The sequence below is a fragment of the Leopardus geoffroyi genome, chromosome C2, assembly GCF_018350155.1.
Source record: "Leopardus geoffroyi isolate Oge1 chromosome C2, O.geoffroyi_Oge1_pat1.0, whole genome shotgun sequence".
NCBI classification, from domain to species: domain Eukaryota; kingdom Metazoa; phylum Chordata; class Mammalia; order Carnivora; family Felidae; genus Leopardus; species Leopardus geoffroyi.
In genome coordinates, this window is record NC_059333.1 from 94,308,421 (window position 1) to 94,327,454 (window position 19,034).

The 19,034-nt window shown below is 41.6% G+C and overlaps 1 protein-coding gene across 6 annotated transcripts in view; it reads right to left on the bottom strand.

Annotated features, from left to right (window-relative positions):
* FNDC3B (fibronectin type III domain containing 3B) overlaps nucleotides 1–19,034 on the bottom strand; it is a 359,057-nt gene that overhangs the window by 241,733 nt on the left and 98,290 nt on the right. For 3 of the 6 annotated variants that reach the window (XM_045502966.1, XM_045502964.1, XM_045502965.1), the window contains exon 3: nucleotides 18,504–18,579. The exons of the other annotated variants lie outside the window; for them this stretch is intronic. In XM_045502966.1, the coding sequence (XP_045358922.1) occupies nucleotides 18,504–18,579 (76 nt within the window). The remainder of the gene's footprint in view (nucleotides 1–18,503; nucleotides 18,580–19,034) is intronic. 6 annotated transcript variants of the gene reach the window in all.

A 19,034-nucleotide genomic window follows, 5' to 3' on the forward strand; every position in this document is an offset into this window, starting at 1 on the left:
GACATAAAAAGTACTCTTCTAATCTTTAGCCATTCATAAAATGAACAACAGTACATCTAAGCTGAGCATCACCTCATCAAACCTGGTCTTCACAGAGGAACAGGGTATCTTAAGTGGATCTCACCAGTACCTCCTTATGGGGGAGAAACTCAGTTTAACTGGCTACCACATGTTTCACATGTAACACTTTCACCAAAGAAAAATACTCAGATGCCCTGATAAACTACAGCAAAGCTTTAAACTCCTCTCGAAAATAAAAACTACCAAACCTCATATACTGCTCATACACCTGGAATAAATTTAAATTAGTTCTTATGCAAGGAAGGTATTTAGAGGGAGATGGTCCAGATTCAAAGGTAACACGGTTAACACTCATGGTAGGCCAAAAAACACAAACCAACAAAAAAGGTGGGGGGCAGGGATAAGTCGCCAGGACTAAATGTTTTCCACATAAATGTTAGAAGCACATAAGAACCAGACTATATCATTTTTAATAGGATAATGCTGTAAAAACCAGCACACGGATGAACCACAGAGGAGCTCTGAAAATCTTACCAAAACCCCAAAGTGAAACCCAAAGTGAAAATCTTACCAAAAGTTTTAGACCAAACAGAACCCACCCAAGCGGTAACAATGGCAAACATGTACACACATACAGTGTGTGTGTGTGTGTGTGTGTATTCAAACATATATAGGCATTAAAAAAAAAATGAGCCTTCTGGCATAATGAGACAGACATTTGGTGATAAGCTAAAACTAACAAAGAGCATCGCAAGATTATGGTTTGTAGATAAATGCCCGAGGACAGATCTAGAAGGAATAGTGTTTAAACAAATTGATCACATTCCTAAAACTGAAAAGTAAATAGAATAGTAAGTTTCTCCATTTTTACACACACGAGCGTACATGAAATGATTATGCAACACAGAATTAGGAAAACCCTGTATCAATTTGTGATTTTTAAAGACCTGATTGGGGTGGGGTTCCTGGGTGGCTCAGTCCGTTGAGCGTCCGACTCCGGCTCAGTCATGATCTCCCAGCTTGTGAGTTCAAGCCCCGCGTCAGGCTCTGTGCTGACAGCTCAGAGCCTGGAGCCTGCTTCGGCTTCTGTGTTCTCCCTCTCTCTCTCTGCCCCTAACACACTCTTATTGTCTCTCTCTCAAAAATAAATAAACATTAAAAAATAATAATAATAAAGACCTGATTAAATCTGGAAGAGAAATTAAAAACTAAATTAGTGTATTTCATTGGTTCCAAGTAACTTCTCTTTCCTCATTTTAACATCTGAAAAAGGAAAACGTTTTACATTAATGGCAAGTCATTATTCAAGGATGGTTGTCTCCTGTTTTGTGGAGATACATAAAATAATGACATATTCTCAAAATCAATGGCATTCTAGATTGAGTAATAGGACCACAAATAATCCTAAGAAACCAAAGCAAAAAGGACAAGCATGGGTGGTGTCCTATAGATGAGAGACCAGCGGCAAGGCAATGCCATCGGGTTCACGGACAAGAGGCAGGCACAGGATGGGAGCCAAGACAGACCCTTTACGGTAGCTGTGGTACGCCTAGGATGAGAAAGCATCTCTTTTTGTGCCCTTAGGAATTCCGCCACTCACAAATAATTCAATACCTTAAATAGCAGATGACATACAAATAAAACCCACCCAGTGCTCTAACAAATGCAATGTAAACTAATGAGAACTCAATCTTTAGAAACATACTAGGTAGTGGGGGTGGTTCAGTTGGTTAAGCCTCTGACTTCGGCTCAGGTCATGATCTCACAGTTAGTGAGTTTGAGCCCTGCATCAGGCTCCGTGCTGACAGCTCCGAGCCTGGAGCCTGCTTCGGACCCTGTGTCTCCCTCTCTCTCTGCCCCTCTGCTGCTCAAACTGTCTCTCTCTGGCTCTCAAAAATAAACATTAAAAAAAAAATATTTTTGGGGCGCCTGGGTGGCGCAGTCGGTTAAGCGTCCGACTTCAGCCAGGTCACGATCTCGCGGTCCGTGAGTTCGAGCCCCGCGTCAGGCTCTGGGCTGATGGCTCAGAGCCTGGAGCCTGTTTCCGATTCTGTGTCTCCCTCTCTCTCTGCCCCTCCCCCGTTCATGCTCTGTCTCTCTCTGTCCCCCCCAAAAAAATAAACGTTGAAAAAATAAAATAAAATAAAATAAAATAAAATAAAATAAAATAAAATAAAATAAAATAAAAATATTTTTTTAAACATATACTGTACCAGTTACACCATAATCTCTGGAGGCAGCGACTAGAGCATGACTTGTTTTAAATCCCAGGTGAGGGGCACCTGGGTGGCTCAGTCGGTTAAGCGTCCGACTTCGGCTCGGGTCATGATCTCGCGATCCATGGGTTCGAGCCCCGCATCAGGCTCTGTGCTGACAGCTCAGAGCCTGGAGCCTGTTTCAGATTCTGTGTCTCCCTCTTTCTCTGACCCTCCCCTGTTCATCCTCTCTGTCTCAAAAATAAATGTTAAAAAAAATTAATTAAAAAAAATAAAATAAAAAAATAAAAGCTTTTAAATCCCAGGTGATTCCATTGTGAAGGGACGACCACACCAGCGATGTCCATGTATGTCTACCATATGCCAGATGCTTCCCACTTTAATTTTTTTTTTTTTGGTAAGTTTATTTACTTATTTTGAGAGAGACAGAGAGAGAGAGAGAGAGAGAGAGAGAGAGAGAGAGAGAGAGAGAGTGTGTGTGTGTGTGTGTGTGTGAGTGAGCGAGCCAGGGTCAGAGAAAGAGGGAGACGGAGAATCTTAAGCAGGCTCCCAGCTGCCAGTGCAGAGTCTGTCACGGGGCTTGAACTCACAAAACCACGAGATCATGACCTGAACTGAAACCAAGACTCGCACACTCACCCAGCAGTGCCACCCAGGCGCCTCAATGCTTTACATGTTAAAATGTGCCAATTACCAACTGAGAAGCTACTAAAAACTGGTGCCAGGTACCATGACAGTAACGGAACTTTGCTGTTTTCTGCGGTTTTGTTTTTTGTTTTGTTTTGACTTTTTTTCTTTCTTCTTTATTAAGGGAGTGTCCCAGATGTATCATCTTGTTCAGAGGACTACAGAACCTAGAAAAGCTGTTGCTGCTACGGATGCGTGACATACTGCTACTGATCTTTTTATGAAAATACAAACATATGCATACACACACATATTATATATATGAATTTTTGGAAACTTTAGCTGTGCTGTCAACTTTGGGAAAAGTATCTCAATTGTACAGTGTTGGGTTGGCAAACTACAGAAATTAACAGCCATACCGGTCTAGAAATATTAAACCATTGTTTCCATTTGTACAGGGGTAATGCACTGTATTATATACGTAAAGTCTTATCTACATTGGTTTGATTACAGAAATTAATAAAACATTCTCTAAACTTAAAAAATATGTGGCAATTATTAAAACAAGAAAAAAATTATCCTGGGTAATTTTCTTTCCCTTTTTTTTGTTCCTAGTCAAGATTAACTTAATGCTAATAAAATTTCAGAGAAATTCTTGTAGTACCTAAAGAGTCTCAAATGATAATTTAACATCTCACTTGCAAAGAGAAAATCCTAGATAATTAAGCTCTTGAAATCTGCCCACACTCGAACCTATTTAAGAGCTTAGTCTTTTCATGAAAATTAGGAACATATAAGTGGCAGAGAATTCTAGAGGAATTAAAGTGAGAGAGGAATGAACACTGAACAGTAAGAAGAATTTTAGACATGATCTGGTCCTCTTATTCTCAGGTGAGGAAAGCGAGGTTCTGATTACTGGAACTAGAGTGAATGGGAACGGAGTTAAATTTGTATCAGGGGGACTCTTCCTCTAATCAGAGCCACAAGGTTTTGTCAGGTTTCTTCATTTAAGAGGGAGGAGGAAAAGTAACAATATAATCAGCTGATTTTCACCTTAGGAGTTCAAGTCTAGTGACCTTGGATGTGAACCTAAGTCAACAACAGCAAAAAGCTGCACAACACAGAGGGTCTGTGAAAGGTGCACAGTGAAGATTTGTATCGACAAAGGGAAACAAGCTTGACATAAATTTAAAGAGGTCAGGTTAGCAAGGCTATTCCACCCTTCCTGTTGAGCCATTCCCTACGTCTCCTAAATACATTACCCAGAGCCACTTTTCAGCACTCTGGCTCAAATTTGAAAGAATCTCATTTTCTCCAGAGTCTGTTCTGTGGTTAATTACTTGCCTTCTGACCACCCCGGGTAAAGCCAAGAAACAGGTAGAATGCACCTGTTGTTCTTGAGTTCCATCTGAGATGGAGGCTGGCATTCTATTCACCTCGGAGGAATGTTAATTGCTGATACCAGCATGACAGGTGCAATGAGGAGTAGAAAAATGATCAATGAATTCAAGTCACAGAACAGCAGCAGAACTCATCTAGAGATCATGAGAAAAGCTCTTCAAGAGCTGTAACTTTAATTACTAATAATCGGTCTGGAATTCAGTTTGACCCTTGAAACAGATTTTTAAAACAAGGCACAAAGTTCTGAGTTCCTACAATGATGCCCTGTCCACCAGAGGGGGAAAAAAAAAGAATATGTATAATCCTGTTTTCCACGTTACTATGGAGTCATTCACCAACCCAAAATGCCTCCCATGGCTTGTTTCTCCTCTCTTCTCCAGGCACCGTTCCTGGACCGTTACTGGTGTGCAACCCTATCTATTTTGAATTCTGAGTCACTTCCTTCCCCCCCCCCCCCAGTTTTATGCTTTAAAACCTGCCTATTTCTTTAGAAGATACACGCTGAAGCCAACTTCAATATGGGTCTACCTATGTTTACCCTCCCCCTTTTGGCTTTTTCTTTTACTATGTACAACACAGCTAACTGGCGAAAGAAATGTACTTGCTTATTACCTGTTGATCTGTTCAGAGGTTTCCTAACTCAGTGATCCCCACATACACGTAATGCTATTCATTAAACTTTAAAATATCCCTAGGATATCTTTGGCAATCATAGTCTCATTATGTGGGAATGGAGGCACAAAGAAAGAGGAATTCCTGATAAAATGGCAATGGAGTTAGAAGACGCAAAGTGAAAGACGGTTTACAAACAAATCCTTTGAAAACAGAGTCCCTGATCCAAATGTCAGGTCTTTAAAATTCCAGGAGACAAAGGGGAAAAAATTTCAGACCAAGAAAAAAATTTTACCTTTGAATTTATGATCGAAGAGTTTAAGCCGATTCTTTCTCATTTTTCTGCATTCACATGGATTTTTTTTTTTGCCCCTTTTGTCCATTTTGTGACCAAACTGAATCCCAAGAGTTCTCTCTTTTAAGTGCGCTAACCTTACAGTCCGTTTTCCTTACAAGTGCCCTTCACCTACCTCACCTCAGTTGTTCTCAAAGCCTGGCCCCAGAACCAAAAACATCAGGATCACCTGGGAACCCCCCAGAAATGCAAATCATCAGCACACCCTACCCCCAACCCGAACCGAAACCCTGGGGCTGGTACCAGCAATGTGTGTTTTAACAACCCTCCCTGCTAAAGTCATTGGTAATGACCCGCACCTGACACCAGATACAATCCCTTGGAGTCACGTACGCTGTGGGACGACCGGAGTCAAATACCAAGGTGTTTCCTGGACACTGCCCCCATTCGAGGTAGTGGGTACAATCTAGAACGAAGGACATGAAGAGGGAAGCAACAGTGCTTCCCCGATTCTTTCATAAAGTCAAGCAGAAACAGGGTAAAAGCAGCTTCTGCAAGCACCAAGTGGTCAGATGGTTCTTTTCTCACTTTTTCCAACTTCATCCACCCTAAGCAATCTTAGCTGTTCTGATCAATTCTCAATTTTAGTTTACAACAGGTGAACAAATATTGTGTTTACATCTAAAGAGAGAAATCTGTACTCTGCAGAGATCAAATTTCTCTTTGATGGCCCTTGTTTGAGGCCAATTTTAGTTAACAGGTTTAATAAACACAACCTCCATGTAGAGTTGCCTTAGTAAGTATCTGAATACAAAATAAAAGATCTTTAAGCACTTTGAAAAACTGCAAAACTTCCTCAAGAACACTAACCTGAATGAAATGGACAGACAAGGGTCGCAGTATGTGCAGTGTAACTTACTAGGGGAAACATGGCCTAGGAGTCTAAGCTAGCCTGAGGATTCGGTTAAGCAGCGATTCTCAATCTCCACTGCGATTAGCATCAACTGTGAAACTTTTCAAAACGACTAATGCCCAGGCCTTACCCATCTACAATCTGACAATTTCCTAAAATTAACCCAAAGATCGACCGCATTTATTTTGTTATATTGTTTTTTTAAGTTCCCTGGGTCATCTGATGAGCAAAATTTACAAATCACCACATTAATACAACCAGCTTTAAAATTCTGGGGGAAAATAAAGAAATAAATATTAAAAACAATAATAAAATTCTGAGATGTCAGAGATATTATTTATTTTAAGCACATGATGCAAGAACTAGGTCACTTAAAATGTGAATACTTGACTCACAGAATAAAAACTGTCTTGATCATTAACTAAGAATAATTAACTAGCGATGCCTGGGTTAAGCGTCAGACTCTTGCTTTTGGCTCAGGTCGTGATCTCACGGCTTCATGAGTTTGAGCCCTGCATCGGGCTCTGTGCTGACTTTGCAGAGCCTGCTTGGGATTCTCTCTCTCCCTCTCTCTGCCCCCACCCCTGTTCACTCTCTCTCTCTCTCTCTCTCTCTCTCAAAATAAATAAACTTTAAGGCGGAAAAAAAAAGGAATAAATTAACCAAGTTAACTCAGATCTTAATTTCTAATTTATGGGATAACATACCATGCTTCCGCTGTATTCTGTACTTTATTAATATTTTATAACTATTTCATGCTTATACTCCAAGACAATTTAAGTATAGAGATTGATTACACTACTTGCAAAGACCTCACTGCTTCTCTGTTGGTACAGTAGGCACAGAAAATCAACGCTGCTGGATGTAGCATGAGACCCATTGAACCGATGTTGAAAGATACAATCCTCAAGAACCAAAATAATCCAACCCTGGAACCTGTTAAAAGACTGGGCACGTCAAGAAAAGGACAAGCAAACCAGAGTTTAACAGGACATTTACATGAGGTGCGTGTATATATTCACTTTAATGAGAACTGCAAAACAAAACATAAAATTCACGTGGCCAGTCCTCTCACAGAATAACATTTTCACTCAAAAATACACTAATAGGGGCGCCTGTTGGTTGGCTCAAGCATCCAACTTCGACTCAGGTCATGAGCTCATGGTCCGTGAGTTCGAGCCCCACATCTGGCTCTGTGCTGACAGCTCGGGCCTGGAGCCTGTTTTGGATTCTGCTCCTCCCTCTCTCTCTGCACCTCACCTCCCCCAGCTCGTGCACGTACGCTCTCGCTCTCTCTCTCTCTCTAATATAAACATTAAATTTTTTTTAAAAAAAATACACTAAGAATAATGCTTATATTTTGATCTTAAGTTTCTACTCCTATTCCTAAAGACTTTTCTTCCCTTGATGCTGTATCTCCATTTCTTGTCAGTTTAGAATAGAAATTACAATTCGGTAATGATGGGAAGCTCTTCAAATTAAGTAAAAATGTGGAAACTCCTATAGCCAGAAAGTTACCACAAAACTGGTGTTAATTCTGGCTCTACAATGCAACATATAAAGTTTCCATAAAGGTGCCACAGTTAAATTATGAAATGCTTCCACTTTAACTCAAGACACAGAAAGACTTGAAAAAAAAAAAAAAACTTTTCTCTCCAAATTGCAAAAGGAGGGTCAGGGAGGGGAGAGGAGGTTACATTGAACCACATAAGAAATGTGGGTATATTCAAAGAACCCCAAACCAAACATCATAAAGGAAAGTCACTGATCTGGGCAATTCTGAGGCCAGCTTTCTCCACATTTGGATGGGCCCAGAAAGAAGCATTAAAACATCCTCCCCCCCACCTTTTACCCAGCAGTCTTCACATCCTCAAAAAACAGTGCGCAAAATACTTTCCGAGTCACTGAAAAGTGTCCTCAGAGAAGCAACAGCCAAGTTGACAAGCAGAAAAGAGTTATTTACTTTTTTTTTAACTTTGCCTTCTCATCCTGTTTTGTTCATCCTGTTGCTTGTCCAATTGGGATGGAAGGAGTACAAAATATTCATTAAAGGAAAAAACTTTTTCTCAAAGAGCAGATTCCATCTATCTTAGAGACATGTCCAATTCATCTAGCACCCATCACTCATTCTATCCCTTCACTGGGCTCGCACTGGTCAGCAAGTCATGACAACCTCCCTAAGCACCTGATTGCCCTTCCCACTTCTACGTGCCACCACCAGCCCCCCTGCCCACACCAGGCTCTCCTGGCCTCCTTCCTGCCTGCTCTTCCCTGCTGCCCATCTCCCCACTTCCCTCCCTCTCCTCTTAGATCACAATGGTGGTAGACAAAGAGAAAAATTACTCCATTTAATGCAGTGACCAGACTCATTTGCAACTAAAAGTGTACCCTATCTATTCCTGGGTCTGACACAGAGTTTGAGAGTTGACTCCTGCAGATAAATGCAGTGATTTTTAACCACGCGAAGACATTTATAAAACATTAATGAGTAATCTACATGAAAATATTTGCCAATAACACAAAAAATAAAGTTGGTCTTTTACTATTAAAGAGCGTTGAAAATATTTTCCGAGATGTTCCCAGCCTTCTCCCCACAAAAGGAAACAAATTACCAGAAGAATGAATAATCATTCCTTCACCCTTTTTACAGATAAGTGGACCTAACCCATATACCTAATGGACTTTGTCAGAAGGGCTGGGTGTTTCTGAAAAGCACTCTTCCCTTCATTCATTATCTTAATTTGAAAAACTAAGACTGCATATAATTAAGTACAATAACAACCAAAAAGGAAAAAGAATCTCTGTGAATTAACTCAGAATTTTCCCATCACTTTGACATGGATTTGTAGCAGTTTATTAGTAAATGACATTCTTTATTCTGAATGCCTAGCAGGTGCTGGAAAGGCACTTGGATACACAGATCACCAGATTTGGTCCCTGGTCTTGAGAACCCTACCCTTTGAAGAACCCTTTACAGTTTCTTTTAAAGACACTTCCGACATGACAGTTTCCGTTTCAAGTTGTAAGAGTAAAAACTACAGAAAGAAAAAAGCAAGACCCAAAAGACTACAAGCTGTGAAATAAAATGTGGCAGACAAGTGAGGTAATGGGACACCATTTGCTCTTCTGAATTATCGGACATCCAAAGAACTGCGACATTTAAGCAACTCCAAGCAGTGGTACCTTCAGAAATGGCATTTTAACCATTGTTTAACAAGTCTGAAAGGCAAAAGGGCACACAAGCTAAATTCCCATCGTAAAATTTTTGAATGCGTTATTTTGGAGCACGATGACAAGAATGTGAAGACATCTAAAAAATCCTAACCAGGGGCACCTGGGTGGTCCAGTAAGTGTCCAACTTCAACTCAGGCCATGATCTCATGGCTCCTGGGTTCAAGCCCCACATCGGGCTCTGTGCTGACAGTTCAGAGCCTGCAGCCTGCTTCGGATTCTGTGTCTCCCTCTTTCTCTGCCTTTCCCCCGCTTGTGCACTGTGTACCCCCCCCAAAAAAAAATAAACATAAAAAAAATTTCAATAAAAAAATATAAAGAAAGAAAGAAAGAAAGAGAAAAGAAAAGAAAAGAAAAGAAAAGAAAAGAAAAGAAAAGAAAAGAAAAGAAAAGAATCCTAACCAATCACACAAGTTCACATGGGTTTTCCTGGAATACTTTAAAATGGCAGGTAACAAAAATGAAGAGTTATTCAATGTCTGGCCATAATGGAAACTGGGGGCCTAACATGGTTCTTGTTTATTGGAACCTTACAATGACCCAGAAGCTAAGTGCTTTCTACACAGTATGTCATTTGATCCTCAGGGTAACCCTTCAAGATGGATACTGTCATTCCTATTCCACAGATAGGAAAACAGAGGAACAGAGAAGTAACTGATTTTACGATCTACAAGATGCAAGGAATTTCTAAGCCAGGTAATCTCACTCCAAAGCCCATAAAGATCTACCCATATGCCTTACAGCCCTTCGGTACTGCCTAAAAGCAGGACACACGAAATAAAGATTAAAAGTAGCATGAAATTTGGGATGCCTGCCTGGCTCAGTGGTACAGCAACATAACTCTTGATCTCAGGGTCAGGGGTGCCAGACCCACGTTGGGTGTGGAGTCTAAAATACATTTTATTTTATTTGAAAGTAGCATGGGATTTAATTGAAATGTAAAAGGCAAGGCATACCCAGAGGAACTGCTTTACAGGCCTGTCTGAATATGGCTGCTCAGGCATGCTCTGAGAGTTAACTATTTATTACCCCCAAGAAAAGCAACAGCTGAGGCTTGAACTACAGCAGAGCTTACTTTATTTTTTTTTTATTTTATTTTTTTTAATTTTTTTTTCAACGTTTATTTTTGGGACAGAGAGAGACAGAGCATGAACGGGGGAGGGGCAGAGAGAGAGGGAAACACAGAATGGAAACAGGCTCCAGCCTCTGAGCCATCAGCCCAGAGCCTGATGCGGGGCTCGAACTCACGGACCATGAGATCGTGACCTGGCTGAAGTCGGATGCTTAACCGACTGCGCCACCCAGGTGCCCCAGCAGAGCTTACTTTAAATGAGTGGAACAGCGAGCCCGTGGTCTTCTCCACAACCTACGTCTGAACAATACATACATTCCCATAAACGTTTGTCAGAAACGTCTGATCTGCTGCCATCACCATCAGCCTCACGAAAGCAAGGCTAGAGTAAGTAGGCAGTAAAATGAAGGCTAGACCTTCCACTGATTTCCAGGAGTCAGATAATCAAGTCCCTGCACACAATTTATCACGACATCTCCTTAGAACAAAAAAAGATCAGCAAACCTGTGTATATTGCTAGATAATGGTGGTGGTGGTGGTGATGAAGGCCCTTACAGTGGATTATCTCACAACTGTATTGGATAGGTATTAGTATCATCCCCACTTTCAGAGAGAAAAACTGAGGCTAAGGGATTAAGCATTAGCTAGCAAACAACCAGGGATCACACTACATAGCCTTTCCTCTTAGAACATCCTCCTTATAACTGCTAACTAATCAAATCACAAAACTTTCCTTGGAGAAAAAAAGGCCAAAGAAAGTCCGACGATGGAACGTTAGGTGAAGTTTTTGTCTTAACTGTGTAAATGTAAGAACAGATGTAAACAATCGAGATAACTGGCAAGGGCAGAAGAAGGACAGAAAGAAGCAGATACACTGGGTACCTCCGTGGAGACGGACTTTACACCTCTTGGGAAGCGACATAGTTTGGCACTGATGCAACCGAGTCGCATGACATTACTCAATCCTGGCATGATGACAGCTGCATGGACGATCACAGACCTTCCTCCCACCCCTTCCATGACCTGGACTTTCTCCTCTAGGCCCATCAATACTTGCCAGCCCTTGCGGAGACGACCCTACTGGTCAACTTCCAGTTGCTCAGCAGCAAGCTATGGTCTGAAGGAGGCCTAGCAGGTCCCCTTATGGAATGCCCGTTCACAACATATGTCTGTGCACGTCTATGTATGACAGCAAAGCCAAATCATCACTTTCAAAGTAAAGCTCCCAAACATTTCAGAGATCGGGTATACTCCAAAATGCTAACAGTTGTTTTTGACCAATATCTCTCTCACACACACACACACACACACACACACAGAGGCAAAACCGCTTTGTCCGGAAGCTGACATCTAAGAGCTATACGATGGACTAGCAAGCTGATGGAGCAAGTCCAAGTTTTCCTAGAAACTCAGACCTTCCCAGCTTAGAACCTCACTGAAGGACTGAGGACCCTCCCTCACCGAATACAGTTTGGGATCAATCAGAAAGACACGCAGGACACTGGGGCTAGTCTGGGCAATTCTAAAAGATTTTCAAGTGAGGCCTAACTCTTCATGTAACATTTCAGATAAGCGATCACTCACAAACCGCCCCCCGCCCCACGTTCCCCAGGCCCCTATTGCGAAAGAAATGCGTTTTTAAGGCAGTTTCTCACACAGAAAAGTGGCTCTCAAAATCCTAGTCTTATAATATGAAAAAAAAAATTTCCACTTATATATGATACGTTCTACAAATAAACATAGTCCAATAACAATTACATGTTCAATGTGATGAAAGTTTGCAAAGATTCAGAAGAAAGTAAGGCACTCACATAAAATTAATTTCACTCTCAAACCACGCAAATACTTTTGATGAAAAACTTGTTTGCAGATGTAAGCCAAGGCAAGGGTTCAATCAACCTCAGAAGACCGACTTCACTTGTCACAGGTCTTCTCCCTTGGTTCTAAGCCAGTAAAACAAGAATTTCTCATTTATATGCAGAGTCTGCTTTAAAGGAGTAGACCATATAGACGCTTTGCTTGTGAAATTATAGTCTGCCTCAACTTGTAAACCCCAGCTCTGACACCACTCATGTCGTTTCTCGATACACAAAGCAAGAGACAGCGAGAGTCCCCTTGGACCTGTCATGAAATTCCTAACAAGAATGACAGGTCAGTGTTTTAATGTGCCAAACAAGTCTAATAAATGCACTTAAGGCACCAAATGAGGGAATTAAAAAAAAAAAAAAAAAGTAACATTAAAGTCCCTGTGGCGGTCTGGGTGCTGAATCATACAAGGATGGGAGGGGGGTGGGAGACAATCGAGGAGATTCAGAAATGTGGAACCGCTCTCAATGGTGTCATTCACGGAGCCCCCGAGCAGAGCATGGTGTTCATCAATGAGACAGTTCCCACACTCAGTGCAGCAGGAGGAGAATGAGACACAGAACTGAAGAAGGCTTGCAGAGAATAAGTAGGGGAGGGAACGTTCCATACTCTGATGGCAGCCAAGCTACAGCCACGTCGGAGCAGGGGTCTCCTGTTCACCTCCTACCACACGTTCTGCTGTCGTTTCACAGTCTCAACTCCCTGGACACAAGTGAGAGGAGTAAACCGCATCTGTAAAAGGCGTCTAAGTTATTTTGGGCAGAAAACATTAACAATTGGGTTATCTCTAAATAGTATTCTTTATTAAATTAATGGTGTTTCCCAAGCATTTTACTTTAATCTGTCTTTTCTCCTATCACCATGACATCCACCTGTTTTCTTCAGGCTCACGATTTGTATATAAGTCTTAAAACACAAATAAAAACTGAAGTTGTAATATATTGTATGAAAGTACTTGAGATTCTAAACATGTTTCTCTAAAGGAAACTGATTAGCTTCAATGATCCAACATTTTTGAAAAGTGGACGTCCTTCTACAGAGACATTAGAGACCACAAAAAGTATTGAACTAAACATTTTTAAGCTCCCAGCACAAATAATAACATTTTAAAAAATCATCACACCTAATGGGATGCCAGAGCCAGTCAAGGATCTAGTTAATAATTACTAAGAGGCTGCTGGGGCGCCTGGGTGACTCAGTCGGTTGAGCATCCTGCTTCGGCTCAGGTCATGATCTCACAGTTTGAGTTCGAGCCCCGTGTCTGGCGTTCTGCTCTCAGTGCAGAGCCTACTTCAGATCTTCTGTCTCCCCCTCTCTTTGCCCTTACCCTACTCACGTGCTCGCTCTCTCTCTCTCACATACAAATAATAAAAGCATTTAAAAAAAATTTTTTTTTCAACGTTTATTTATTTTTGGGACAGAGAGAGACAGAGCATGAACGGGGGAGGGGCAGAGAGAGAGGGAGACACAGAATCGGAAACAGGCTCCAGGCTCTGAGCCATCAGCCCAGAGCCCGACGCGGGGCTCGAACTCACGGACCGCGAGATCGTGACCTGGCTGAAGTCGGACGCTTAACCGACTGCGCCACCCAGGCGCCCCAATAAAAGCATTTTTAAAAAGTCCCTTAAAAGAGGCTGCGCGGCTGGCAGGTAGGGTGAGGACACTGGGTCACAACTGAGTTCACAGTCTAATTCAAGAGCTAAAGAAAGGTACCCACAGATCATCAGGCTGTTCCAGGCAATGCCACCTCTACCTGCTCCTCCAGGAATGCAGAGGTCATAATGGAATGGAGTGGTCCAGGAGGGCTCCTGGAGGAGACAGACCCAGAGCCCTAAAGGAAATGCAGTATTTGTTTTGGCTGCAGGATTTTACAGAGAACAGAGAAATGGCCCAGATAAAAAGATGGCATGTGTGGACAGGAAGGAAGGCTGCGATGCCAGCACCTCAGCCCAGACATGGATATGAAAATAATAGGAGAGACCCGCAGCTGCCCTCTATTAATTCCTGAATTTAAGCAAAGGCAAGACTTCATATTGATTGCTAAGATTCCTTTTTTCCCCCTGACAATTGGCTCTTTATACTTTCATCTGGCCTAAGAAAGAAAAATCTTTTGTCTAGGGTGCCATAGGTACATTGCTGCCTCCAAGTGAGAATAAACTATGACCTTTTGTGGCCCCTTCAAGACCTATGATTCATGTTCCATGGAAAATATTGAGAAATATTCCATTAGAAATGAATTTGCTTTCACAGCAAATTGTACGTTTCCTGTGTTTTTCTTCCTTCATTATCACCAAGGACATTCTCATGAAAACAAAGTCTTGTTTTCCCCCCCGAGTAACCGTATTCTTTATATTGATTTGCTTTGACTCGCCAAACTGCCTTTTCGTGGCATCACAATGAGCTTCTGGTGTCTTTCTAGTGATGTCATAAATGTCCTACAGAGAAAATCAGTAGGCTAGCAAACTCAAGTAAAGAAGGTTGACGTCATATGGTGTAATTTCAGAGTTTCCAGGAAAGCCTCACAACCAACCGCGCTCCCTACCCCTAATCCCCTCCACTCCCAACAGCAATCCCTAACCCGCTGAAATAGTAGTGTTGAAATAGCAAAGTTACTAAGCTGCCAGTTTCAACCGTGGTATAAGCAATAGTTATGACTTCAAACTTTCCAGAAAGGCCACAACCAACACCCTCTCAAACACCCCCAAAAAACCACCTCCCCACCTGCCGGCTGCTGTTGAAAGACCACAACTAGAACTTTATTCTCTTCATTTCAATCTCCAGCAAAATGCAAACACTTCTTTCAGAAGCCCCGCATTACAATAAAATTCCTTTTCAGATCTTTTCCTACTAGGTCTTTAAAAGGTAAGCAAGAGAAGCTGCCTCCTGCATTACTGGTCCTCTCCCCTAATACCTCCTCCTCTTACAGCAGCTGGAACTGGAAGCCCCACCTGGCTCAGCCCAACCCAACTCTGGGTCCAGTCCTAACTTTGGGCAGAAACAATTTCAGGAATTCTAAATCAGTACTCCTGTGTCACACTCTCCGCTCTTAGTTCCGTTAGCAGGACATCTGTCTTCTTCCATAGACCCAGTCTCTACCACATGCTTTTGCTCTGCAAACCACCTGTACTTCATCCTGGCCATCTGAGTACTCATCCTGGTATCCTACCCAGAATCCTGTTATTTTAGAACAGAAACCTACCTTGCTCTTGTCACATGCCCAAAGGGAACGGAGTCCTACTACTGCGGTTCCCTGATGTAAAGCCACAGAGCAAGGCAATAAGGAGCTCATGCTCTCCAATCAGACATACAAGGGGTGAAAACTCAACTCTGCCTCTTTTGAATCTTGTGTATTTAGATTAACCTGCATGAGCCTCAGCCTTATGCATACTATCATATCCATTAAATGAGAGAATACAAAGCCTAGCCTGAGAACTAAATAAGTATTAGCAACAACAGGGATGTAAATTGCAGTGAAAGGATAAAAATGTTACAATTTGTGTTGGAATTTACAAATATAGTGCTCATTCCCACATTCTGTGTTGATATGCTCTACCCACGTGGAGTGAAGCATTCACTTACACTGGAACTCGACAGAAGGCTTATTTGTGGGGGACGCTCAGGGACCGTCTATTATACAACAGTGGCAGTCCCTGGGTCTGGACTCCAGGTTCCTTTCAGCTCCTGGTTCCTTTCAGCTCCTGCAGTTCATCCTGCTGCCCCAGGGCTTCCCAAGCTCTACCCAACCACTTGGTTCCCTCTCCTGGTCTCTCACATCCTGTGTCATTTCAATTAATTGGGCCAGGTACCACCATGCCCCACATGTAGATAACCATAGTAGCTGGGGGTTCAGAAGAGAGCAAAGGATAGGAAGGCTGGGGAAGCCAAAGATAAATGGCTCCACAACTCTGCTTTAGTCAAAGGCATTCCTGAAATCACTGGAAGAGGTGTTAATGTCACTTATCTCCAAGTATCATCATGAATAAATACAATGCTCCAATTGTGAACAGAGTGATATACTTGCAACGTTCCCGGCAGAGTATACCAGTTACTGACATGAACTAAAAAAAAAAAAAAGTGGGGGAGATGCTAACTAGATGGCCACGCGCACGCGCGCGCACACACACACACACACACACACACACACACACAGGCATGCATGCATGCATGCATGCACAGACTTTAGACACAGAATAAAAGCAGGTGGCACGAAAGAGTGGATTTCATGTATGTTGACCTACTCAGCAATTTGCTTTTTATAGATTATATTGCACACACTCGAGTTGTAGAGGAACACAGTCTACCTGCCAATTAATTCATGGGGCTCCGATGTGACCATGACCAGAAGCTCAAGTGCTTTCTTACTGAACTGAAAATACTGGGTTCATTCTATGTAGGTGAAATGATTTTTTACCGAATTTTTCTAGAGTGGTTTTTTTTTTTTTTTAAAGACAGTGGATCTTGAGGTTTTATTTGTTGATAGTATCTGTTTATTACAGAACTATAAGTACATAGAAGATTCTGTATCTCATACTATTTTAATATATTTATTTCCTTTCTACTTTTACCTGAAGTTTCTTTGTATGGTTCATCACCAAAGCCTAGATTTAGTTTTTAAATGCTTTAGAACACCAAAGATCAATTTCAGGAACATAATGGTCAGAGAAATGCAATCGGTAAAAATCATTAATAGAATGGTTAAGTCATTTCAGATTAACTGCAATTAAAATTCATTAGGCTTGAATCTTTGAAAATACACTCATTTCTCCAAAAATAGAAGGTTTTTTCCCCTAAATTTTGTTCTCATAGGTACAAAACCAAGTAGCAAAACCACAAAGCAGCATGCTCTGCTATTAAACAACGCAATAGAAGAACCACCCTTTTTCCATGCAGCTCATTATGGGAAACTCAAACGGGCATTTCCCTTCATTCATTTATATACTGGTGAACAAGTCCAGAAAATTAAAAATAAGGCCTCTGGTCAGATTCTAGTCCAGCCAATAACCTAGTATTGAATTTGCCATTACAGGCAAATCCCTATAATCCCAATCACTGCCAAGAAGAGCTGTCACAAACAGTGTCCTCCCACACGGTAGAGTTTACAGGCAAACTACAGATCTGGATTGAGCTTCCCACACGGAACTCTACCTAAGTCATTTCTTTCCAAAGTGAACTATAGAGAGGAGGCATTGCCTTACACAACTAGAAATTAAATGAAATGCCCTCGGAGCTGTACTGAAAGAACTACACCCAAGGAGTGTCACCCTACACCTGGAACTTACTTAGATGACAAGATTCTGGACTCGGGGTTGATGCTGTAACAGAGAACTTGCAAGGGAGTATTTTGCATATGGAGGAACATAATTTACTAGGGGCAGAGGGAAGACCGGGGCGAGCAGCTCTTAAAGAGCCTCCAATGATTCCCTCCTGCCAGTGCTCCCACCCTGTGCAATTCCCTTTCTCGAGTGGGCGGGACCTAGTACTGCCCTCTTGCCCTCTAGTTGCTGCTCTGATGAAGCCAGCTGCCACGTGCAGAAGCCACTTAGCGAGGAACTGAGTGAAGCCTCCCGCCAATAGCCCACAAAAACCTAGATCTTGCCAACAACCACTCAAGCCAGCCTGGAAACAGACTGACCCTTAGCCATGCCTCCCAATGACTGTGGCTCTAGCCCCCACCTGTATTTCAGCGTCTTGAGAGGCCCGGGGCCGTGGGACACAGTGAAGCTGTGCCTAAATCCCTGACCCACAAAAACTGTGAGATGATCAACGTTGTTGTCTTATGCCACTAAATTTTAGAGTCCTCTGTTAATCAGTAGCAAATAACAGACACTTCATACAGACTTTTTACCTCTAAAAACATCATCTGGTTAGCATCACAATATATATTTGAAATTTTTATCTACTTTGAACAAGTTCGTGTTCTCAGCTGAGAATTTAAAGTCTTTCAAAATCTCAACATTTTCCAAATTCCATAATATATTAACATACTGCAAGCTTTCCCAAGTTAAATTAATTCACGTAAAAGCCGACAGAATACCAGAGGCACTTTGATTTTGTCCCTTACACATCACAGGCCTGCGTCAGCAGTAAGGAGACCCTATTTTACAGAAGGATAAAAAAGTTTTTAAAAAATCCAAGATAAATTTTACTTCTGGAAAAGAACATGCAGACACAAAGAAAAACTTTACTTCCTTAAAACAATAAATAAAGGAGAAACCCCTCTGATTAGAAGGCTTACAGAAACTTCCTTACCTTGAATGCACTGAAGCGTTCCATCCTCCGCTCTTATTGTAAAAGTCTCACCTGGATTAACTTGAACGAGAATGACCTGCCAAAATAACACATTAATTTCAATTTAATACTAGAGCATCTGGGGTTTCTCTTCAACGGTTTTATTACTTGAATTTATGTACTAGACAGGAAGTATGTGGCACAGAATCCTGTATAAACACAAAACTTAGGATACGTCTTAGACCTGGTTCAAATTTAAGGGGGAGAATTACGTGCATTTGAATTTAGCTAAGTGAATTCTCCCGTGTTGTTTAGGATGGTATATACCCTAAAAACTCAATTTTTTTTCTTTCACACAATTCCTTCTTTTCTTTCACTAATTTAGAAACAACAGATAAAGAAGAAAAAAGACCAGAAACTATACTTATAAAGGAAAATGGCACAGAGAAATATAGTTCTGGCCTAAACACTATTGTATACTGTTCCCAAGTGTCCATTACTGACCTGGGTTATAGGATTCTACTGTGTAAACAAAGAAAGCAATTTATAAGA